This window comes from Bison bison, unplaced genomic scaffold, assembly GCF_000754665.1.
Source record: "Bison bison bison isolate TAMUID 2011002044 unplaced genomic scaffold, Bison_UMD1.0 scf7180017864180, whole genome shotgun sequence".
NCBI lineage: Eukaryota > Metazoa > Chordata > Mammalia > Artiodactyla > Bovidae > Bison > Bison bison.
In genome coordinates, this window is record NW_011494752.1 from 12,575,050 (window position 1) to 12,585,158 (window position 10,109).

General features: G+C 43.4%; 1 protein-coding gene across 1 annotated transcript in view; it reads right to left on the minus strand.

Moving 5' to 3' along the window:
- The window catches only part of MAP2K4 (mitogen-activated protein kinase kinase 4), a 70,763-nt gene that overhangs the window by 27,920 nt on the left and 32,734 nt on the right, over positions 1-10,109 (minus strand). The window contains exon 4 of the mRNA XM_010843186.1: positions 56-230. Coding sequence (XP_010841488.1) covers positions 56-230 — 175 coding nt within the window. The remainder of the gene's footprint in view (positions 1-55; positions 231-10,109) is intronic.

Below are 10,109 nucleotides of genomic sequence, written 5' to 3' on the forward strand. Positions count from 1 at the left end.
CAGACACCACGCCTCACGGATTAGAGTACCCAGAATAATCGCGGGCATCACCTACTTTAACTGCCATTATTTGCCCACTGGGTTTGTGGACCATTTTGTTGACAGAACCGTAAGCTCCTCGTCCAATCTCTCCAAGGTCTTTCAAATCCTCTGCAGTGAAATCCCAGTGCTGCTCAGGGGAGATCTTCAGTTTTCCTGACGACTCAATGCTGTGTGTTCTCAGTCTCTCTCTGTTAAGATATTAGGAAGCAATTTTTCCACATTTTAAATAGGTTTTGACTTTATTTTTTCTTTTTTAGCTAGCACTGATTAATGCATGGGAAAATTTCTTTCGTCATTAGTTACTAAAACAGTCTGAGTTTCTGGGATTTCTTTGTTCATCTGCTAGTGCCATTTTGGTTTCTCACACACTGAGTTAAGACAGGCCTAAACTCAGGGAGCTGACCAACAGCTTTAATGGGACTCATAAGCCAGACTTCCATCTGTGGGAGAAACTCCTACTGCACACAGTTTCATTTCCAAATACAAGGTCTTTTCCAGACTTTGAAAACTGCATTATCAAATGCAGAATCCCAGGTGCTACGAACCTCATTTTCAAAAATCTCTTATGCTGCTTGACCCAACATGGATTATTCCAGGTCCTCGGTCCTTAGTACAGCTAGATGTTCACAAACTCTGCCATCCATCAGAAGCACCTGGGGATATGTATTCACTCCCAATGCCCAGGCATCATCATATGGCTATCAAATCAGAATATGTGGGCACAGAGGTCAGAAAACAGGGTATTTTAAGACACCCAGGTGATGCCAGCAAAGTTTGGGAGCTAGCACCTCAGGGTACTGCCCTGCTCCTGTTAACGCCATGCTGTGGAGGGAGAACAGTTAAACAGCTAGCCAGCTGGCTCCAAGAGGAACACTGACACATGAGCCTCTCAGTCCTTGATGAGCAGATAGAGCAATGGATGGGGAAAAAAAAGCTTCATGGACAGAAGAACTCACTTGTTACAGATTTTCATTAAATAAAAAAAGCACCTCCAAAATGTGAGCCAGAGATCAAATATTAACTTCTAACCATACTTCGTAAAACACCAAATCCAATGAAAAATGTTACATCAATCGTGTTTTTCGGTTTCTCTCTTGCATACACACCCATGTGTAGGAATGAACTGTATCAAAGAGTGCAGCAGACATAAAGAAAAAGACTCCACTGACTATTATCTACAGTTTTTCCATTTCATATTAAATGATCAGAAACTTTTAAAACTTGATCTCGTGATACAAGCAAGAACATGATCAGTTACCTATTTCTTCTTCCAAAATTTAGGAAGTTTTCTCAGATTAGCACGACTGTTTTTTATAGTTACTTTTAAGCTTCTCATGTACTTAGAATTTTAAAATCACTCTCCGAGAATAATATTTATACCAGTATCAGTAACATCTGAGTCAAGGTTATAGTTAAAAAGTTAATACACTTTGTCTAAATAAAAACTTAGTAAACCAGCATTCCAAATGTCAGATTCTCAAACCATAACTTTAATAAGTCACAGTATCAGCTTTCATCCATACAAGTTCTTTTCAGTTTACAAAACACTTTCATCAGTACTATGTATACCTAGCATCCTGAGTCACAGGAAGCCCAGAAACCAGTGGCATAAGTGACCATTCAGGTGTGAAGCTTGAACTGCCTAAGATGGAATCAGATCTAAGCAAGTGGGTCTCTACCTACTTTTCCATTGAAGTAGGTAGAGAGATTAAGCCAGGAAATATTCTAACATAAAGAAGTTTCATATATAATGACTACTGTTCTATGACCACTGACAAGAAAATCTCTATGGCTCAGTTTAATCACTGGTGAAATAGTCAGCACTGGCCTACTGCTGAGGGTCATGGCAGACAGGCTCTAAAGTGGTGCCTGTGACCTCCACTTTCCTAGTATCCACATCTCTATGTAAGCACCTCTCTTTGAACACAGAGGGGACCCGTGGCTTGTTTCCAGCCAACAGAATACAGCAAAGGCTATCACTCATGATTACACTGTATCACATAACATTTACCATTAGCATTCTTGAGAAATGAAATGAATATTTCATTGCTACATAAAGTCACACAAAAACAACAGTTATAACACTGCCACAAAGATCAAATTTTAGAAATAAGTATCTCTGCAAACAGTTCAGCTTACTGTAGACCTGCTGTATGGCTTCTGGATAAGCTCCTTTTTTTCTTTTTGAAAGTGAACAGATTGACAGATAAGGGATGTGGGTTATCTTCTCGGGCTAATGAAAACATTCACAAATTTTGAGTAAGGTGATAGATGTACAACTCTGAATATACTCAAAGCGATAGAATCATACAGCTTAAATGGGGGAGTTGTATGGTGTATGGGTGATACCTCCTCAATAAAGCTGCTGAAAGAAAAAGATGAACAGGAGAACGTGATTTTTACCCAGAGATCCACTTCTTCGGTTAGACAGGAAAAGAGCTGTGAAAATCACAGGGACACATGCTACGTGATGCCATCCCCAAGGCGGGAGGAGTCAGCACCATACATCTGTTTTCTACGTGACTCTGTTTCTGTTTTGTAAATAGATTCATCTGTATTATGTCTTTAGATTCCACACATGTGTATATTTACCCTTCTCTGTCTGACTTACTTTACTAAGTATAATATTCTCTAGGTTCATTCATGGCTCCGCAAATCGCAGTTGTTTATTCTCTGTCATGGCTGAGTAAGCCAACCACCTGTTAATGGGCACCTGGGTTGGTTCCATGTCTTGGTTATTGTAAATAGTGCTGCTATGAACCCTAGGGTGCACATATCTTCTCAAAAGAGAGGGTCTTTTCCTCCAGATATATACCCAGGAGTGGGACTGATAGATCATATGGTAGCTTTTTTAGTTTTTTAAGGAATCACCATACTGTTTTCCATGGTGGCGACACCGATTTACATTCCCACCAACATTGTACGAGAATTCCCTTTTCTCCACACCCTCTCCAGCATTTACTACTTGTACACTTTTTGATGATGGCCATTCTGACAGGTTGGTGATACATCATTATAGTTTGGGTTTGTGTTTCTCCTGTAATTAGTGATACTGAGCATCTTTTCAAGTGCCTGTCAGCCATCTGAATGGCTGAGTACTTTCTCTGATAATTGTTCTTTGGGACAGAAATGAGCAACTTGTCCATTAATACTGAATCATCACTAGTGTATTTTAATTACTGTCCCTTCTTTGACCCAGACTAATCTATGAGTTTCTGAAATCCTACTGATACCTAAAAAGTCAAACAACTGTGACATGATGTTCCAGAACATAATCAGACTGGGCACAGAGAAAAGTTTTATTTCTATCTAATGTGTCTAATAAAGCTGCCTGCGGCTTTGTACACAGGAGGGTGGGCTTGTTTTTTAAAGACACAGAACGGCACAGCCAAAGTGACCTGGGATGGCTCTAGCCCCACCCCCCACCACCACCACGTCTATTACATACAGGGCTTTGCTGTGCAAATTCAGCAGCAGGACAAGCACCTGAATCCCTTCTTCCAACCGGATTACCCAATCTGAATCTCTCCTGCAGCTACACAGGCAGAAGAGAAATTTAAGAAAGGAAATCGATCATAAGGGGAGAAAAGCACTATGAACAATTCAGTGTACACCTTTCGCATTTTCCTATACTATTACACAGTGACCTGTCACACTTCCTGCTTTACAGATGTCACTGAACGCACTGTTGACATGAGTGCAACTACACGAGCCACGTGGCTGCATCTCACTGCCTAGGAGTCTGTCTGCACTGACCACGCAGGACCAGGGGCAGGAGCCCCCTGGGCCAGGCCCACACACCTTTTCAGGCCAACCTGAACAGTGACTAGATCACTTGTAAGAGGCATTTTGATCTATTACTCTTAGAGTCGGATGTTCTCAGCTATTTGGTAAACAATTGCTTCTTCTTTGGTTAACCACCTGAGATAACATCCCCTTAAGCAGAGCTCTCCCACACCAGTGTTTGTTTTGTTGTTGCTGCTTCTGCTATGCTGTACTAAGTCACTTCGACAGTGTCCAGCTCTTTGCAACCCCATGGGCTGTAGCCCTCCAGGGTCCTCTGTCCATGGGATTCTGCAGGCAAGAATACTGGAGTGGACTGCCATGCCCTCCTCCAGGGGATTTTCCTGACCCACGATCAAACCCTCGTCTCTTACATCTCCTGCACCGGCAGGTAGGTTCTTTACCACAAGCACCACCTGGGAAGTCCACTGCTTCTGCTAAAAACTTCCTTTTCTGTTAACATCCTTATCAACTCTTTGTTCTGTACTACACATATTTCTCCAGGGTGCTGTTTACCTTCCTACTACATTTAAGAAACTATACATGCAAAAAATGCAGTAACTGGGGCATTTTAGAATTAATCATTCCCACCACATCCTTTTGCATCCTGCAGTACCATCTAAGTTCACTTCCACATGCATATGGATTTCATTCCACCACTGCATTTTCAGTTTCCTAGCACTGTCTTTTTTTTTCTCATCTATCACCCTTTTCAGTAATTCAGTTGCCTATTTATCCAAATTTGTTCTCTCCTCAATACTTTCCAATCCTTTTTAAGAAGTGCCATGATTTCTTCTACTTAATTACAAATGCTAATCATCCATGTGGGAAGTGATTTTGAATGCTGTGCAATATCATATTCAGAGATGCTCTTTCTCAAAGCATTGAATATATGATTCCCTAATTCCATACCTCTCCTCCCATCTCACAAAGAGTGTCTTATGAAACTTGTGTTCAGGGTACTATGGAGCGTCAGGAGACAGACTGACAACTAAAAAATCAGACAATATATGGAAATGTCTTGAAAACCCTGGACAGCAGGCAGCAAAGGGCAGTGAGCACTGAGAAGCAGGAAATACACGAGGTGAGCCCTACAGCACCCCAACTTACTGCCTAGAGAAGGCTGCACATACTGCAACACAGGGAGGGCAGATGCAGGCAGACCCTCACATGAAGGTGTTGGGTCTGGGCATCTGGGGAGACTGGGTTCTCAAGGCAGAGTGCTGGATAAGAGAGCTGCACAGAAGAACCCCAGAGACACGCAGGAGGGGTCCCTTGATCAGCACAAGCTTATGAGGAATCTACATAAGCCTGAGGAAAGAGCTACCCAAAAGCATTACAGGGAAGGATACCCAAGCTAATACAACAATCCCCGCCTGCAAAGTAGAAAACTCCATATTCATGGGGAATTCAAGAAAGCACACGGAAGGATCCGGTCTTGCCTACCAAAGCTAAAGAGGGAGACCCAAAAGGATCCAAGTATTTCTGAGTAACTTAACCAAAGAAGAAAGCTCAAAAATACGTAAAATATAAAAATAGCCAGCACTCCATATCTGCCACGCAATATAAAATCAAGGATGCAAAGAAGCAAGATACTAGGAACCATCTCAAGGAGAAAAAGCAATCAACTCAAAGTGACCCAGAGATGACAGAGAGGCAAGAATGAGCAGATAAGCACAATGAAACAGTGCTTATGACTGCATTCCATGTGTTCAAGAAACTAAAGAATGGAGAGAAGAACCAAATCAAATGTCTAGATGTAAAAACCATAAGGGGGCAGGAGGAAACTTTGGGGATGATGAACATGTCTGCCTTCTTGCTTGTGGTGATGGCTTCATGGGCGCACACAGCAAAACTTAGCAAATGTACACTTGACATACATGCAGATTATTCTGTGTCCATTACCCCTTGATAAAACTGTTGAGAGGGAGAGAGACAGACTGGCTTCCCTGGACCCCACTCTGTGTGAAAGGGGTGTGCCTGTCACATGTCTATAGTTGAAAGCCCACAGCTGAGGCATCCAGGGCTCAGCGCGTCACCCATCAGAACACTGGCTGCTCCCAAGGCAAATGGACCACCCCCAGTCTCCTTGTTCTCCAGCACTGTGCTCTCGACTGACAGCAGCACAAACAAACTACATCTCCCAATCCATCTGCTGCTCCAACCCTTCCCTGCATCCACCTGCAACACATCTCAGAATGACACACTACCCAGCAGAACAGGTCAGCATCCATGTCTCCTCCTCCTCCCACCCCTCCCCAGTTACTTTCTGTGGTTACCAAGAGGGGGCAGGACAGAAAAGGGACTGAAGATGCTCTCTGCATTTGAGACCAGAGGCTCAGGGCGGGTCCCCTACCACAGGCAGTCTCTGCAGCAATGTTGGAAGAGAAACCCTGGGTACCTTTTTTCTTTACCCTGTTACTGTTATTCGTGATCAGACATAGCATTTAGCATTAAGTTGTCCTAATTTTCTATGTTTCATATTTTCACCTTTTTTTTTTTAATGTTTTAGCAGGTGGCTGCTACTCACATATCATTTTGTACTACAAATATGAAATTACTTTTACAAAATCAGAATTTTAGTTCCTCAAACAAATATGAACCAAGAGTCTGAACCACTTTCATTCCTAACCTATAGCTAATGTTTGATACTACTACTGTGTGAACTGTCTTTTAAACACATAACTATGAAACTATATTCTCAAGCTTTTAATATTTGGGGGGAGCGTTTATCCAAATAAGCCAGTGAGAAAAAAGATTTTATAGAAATAAATTTTATTAGCAGACACATTTAGCATGTATTTTATATATCTACTGAAACCTAGTGTATTTTTGAACCTTGGAGTGTTAAATTGTTAGCTTGTATAAACTATGATCAACCAGCTTAATCACAACTTATGTGCTTTAAACCTTATCTCATTCTATTTCCTTATGTATACTCTAGGTGCCAATAGAAACATTAAAAGTTAAAGTCATTGTAGTGGGTTTGAATTCTTCTCTAAAGCATACAATTCACCATGGTTAGCACTTAACACATAAAATATCTCGTGAAAGGAAGAAGAAAAGAGAACTCCCATTCCTACTGCTTCCTAACTTCTCAGTTTGGTACTCAAGATCCAGAGTCACACACTAATAGAATCCCATTAGAAAGAAAATACGAGCTTCATCTAGTCTCGTCCTTCAGGAAACTGTGCCTGAGAGCCCTGGAACGGGCTGAGTGCTCCTCCTCTGTGCCCACATATGGTGAGACCAAGACACACCTACATAGTAGGCTGGCTTGCATTGCTTATTCTTGGTGAACCCTAATTTGGATCCACTTCTAACCATCGTTGCTTAGTTCTGCTTAATTCTGTGATTATGTCCATCAAGTCTATACCAGGGGCTCATTTTCAGGTACACAGGTGAGGATGCAGGCACTAGGCGGGGGTCCCTGAGATCACAGAGCAAAGGGAGTTTTCTCTGCAGCTCCAGCACTCTCACTAGAATCCCCTGTCTACATTTGACTCTTCACTACAGGCAGGTGTCACGGCTGAAACATTTCCAAATAGACCCAAACACGCTGACTGAGGCTTCCAAGGGACAGAAATCCACCATCACGACCATGGCTCATAAATGCGTTCAGAAGGTAAAGGAGACATCACTGGCCTCACCTGCCCAGGCCAACAGTCTATACGCTCTCTTGACAACACAGAGGCTCTCCAACCAGAGTCAAGCCTCCAACTAATGGTTCTGTTCACTTGCTCGTGTATGAAATTTACTTATTTTAAATCATGTACACACTTCCCATTGTCACAATCTAGTCTAATCTCTCAAAACGCTGGTTCTTATTTTGGTTCCAACCACCTCTCAATACATTTCCAGATTCACTCTGCTGTTTCCTAGGGGGTGGCAGTTGAGGAGAGACGGATGGTGATGTTTAACAGCAGATGATGCTCGTGGTTTCCCAGGAATGTTTTAGCACTTCTCCTGTGAATATTCCAGGACCACCTCCGCCCAGCTGCTTCTGTCTGCATCACAGAGGCCGTGTGCTGTGACTGCAACTGCGCCTGTGTGTCCTGTCCTTGAAAAGTTAGTTTAATGTCCTCTCCAGCAGGTCAACAAGTCTACTTCAGAGTATCTGCCTCATAGGTTTCCCAAGGAAACTTGCCAGGAACTGGCTTTTCGTAACGCAGCACGTGGTCCAAGAAGCCAAAGCTCAGCTCTGCAACACCACGTGCAGTGGGCTCAATCACGGCTCCAAGAGAAGACATGTCCCCCCTGCAACCTCAGAAGATGACTGTATCTTTACACGTGTAAGTAGGAAAATGGTCTCAAGAGAAGACTGTCCTGGAGTAGGGAGGACTCTAAATGTAAGGATGAGTGTCCTTATAAGAGACGGAAAAGGAGAAAACAGAGACACACAGAGAGGCACAGGGAGGTCTGGAAGGCGGCAACTGGAATTGTGCAACCAAAACCCGAGGAATGCCAGGAGCTCCCAGAGCTGGAAACAGGACTGGGGGTGGGGGGGGGAGGGTGGCGGGCTCTGGAGCCTTTGGATGAGGCACAGCCCCACCAGCACCAAGACTTCAGATTTTGGCCTCCCGAACCTGAGAGGACACCTTCCTGTTGCTTGAAGCCACCAAGTCTGTGGTAATTTGTTCCGGCAGCCCTAGGAATCCCACATGCTGTCTGAATCACAAGCCACCAAACTTCTTCTGTCAAGGGACAGACAATAAATACGTCAGGCTTTGCCATCTACACAAGTGTCTGCGGCAAACATATGACTACATGGGTATGGCTACATCCCAATTAAACTTGATTTTCAAAAACACAGCAGCAGGCCACACCTGGCCCACGGGCTGCAGTCTGCTGACTGCGTAATCTAAATGACATCCAGTCGGCTAAGTATCACTCATCATTTAAATGATCTGAGTCCTATCCATTCATTTCTCACATTGCTTCTCTTTCAAATTTACAATTATGCTCTGGAGGAGAAGAAATTTCAATTATCTACCCAGATCCTATAGTTTTATTTCCAGGAATTAATCTTGAGATACACTTCCTGCTTTTTCTGGAAAAGCCTGCCCAGATGCCCTGGGAGAGACCCCTCTGTGGCTCCCCCCTTTCTCCCTGTGCAGGGCGGTGAGGGCACGAGGCCGCACATGCCACCCGGCTCGGGTGCCCTCACAGTGGCAGGGTCTCCAGCGGCAGTCGTTACCTCAGCAGCAGCCTCCTGCTTGCATGGGAAAGTGTGACTCCCCGAGCCTGCCAAGGCCTGCTCGTTTTCCCCTGATAAATAAGTATCTTCTTGTGTCCACAGCTACCTCTCATAAGACCCCTTTATTATCTAATCAGCTGGAAATGTGTTTTCTCCTCTTATTTCATTATCATGTTCTTCTACTTCATTTACTGTTACCCTGACTTCCTCCGGATGCTGTCAAACATTTCTTTCTTCCCAAATTATCCCTTCCACCTCCTTCCCAGAGCTTCCTTGATTTTAGCAAGCACACACTAAAATGCCTCAAGCTGTTTCACTCTCTCCTCAGCATATAAATAGATAGAATGCGTAAGCGTCCTCAGACAGGAAAACAAAGGGAACACATACCCTGCACCGCACTGCAACTGTTCTTCTGTGTCCATGTTCTTAGGATCTCTAGATGAACACTGCTTTATGCATCCTTCTGCAATGCAGCTCTGTTAATTCAGGAAATTTCCACAGTAAACGCAATCTGTCGGTTGCCATGGAAACTGCCTGCTTCCTGGCACTACTAACAAAATGAGTATCTTTGCTAAGATCCAAGATGAGGCAAAAGGAAAAGCTGAAAAAGGAAAGATTTCTAGAAGAATCGCTCAAACAATCCAAAGATAAACATTCAAATTCTGATATTCATATTCAGTGAACAGAAAGTACTGACTGTACAAGTCTGCAGCATTTTGAAGTAGTGATTTATGAAGTAGAAGTACTTTGTTTTTAGTCACAAAGGAAGAGAGTAATAGAATGCAACAGACGTTCACATTTACATCTTGCTGCACATACCCTAAGAGCTGATCACTGTCAGCTGTACTTAAGGCTTATTACTGGAATGGCTTTTCTGGGCTCTGCTCTTTACAGGAAAGGGTAGGAAGGCTGCCCTAAACCAGCAGGTTACAAATTTTCATAAGATCCTTTCCCCATTTGGGCTCCAATCTCCACTGGCAGCTAATACCCCATCCCCCCAAGCAGGATAAGTTAAAAGTGCACCTCAGGAGTCTTCACCAGTAGAAACAGCCTTCCCAGTACCCTCAGAACACTAGGCTCGGCAGAG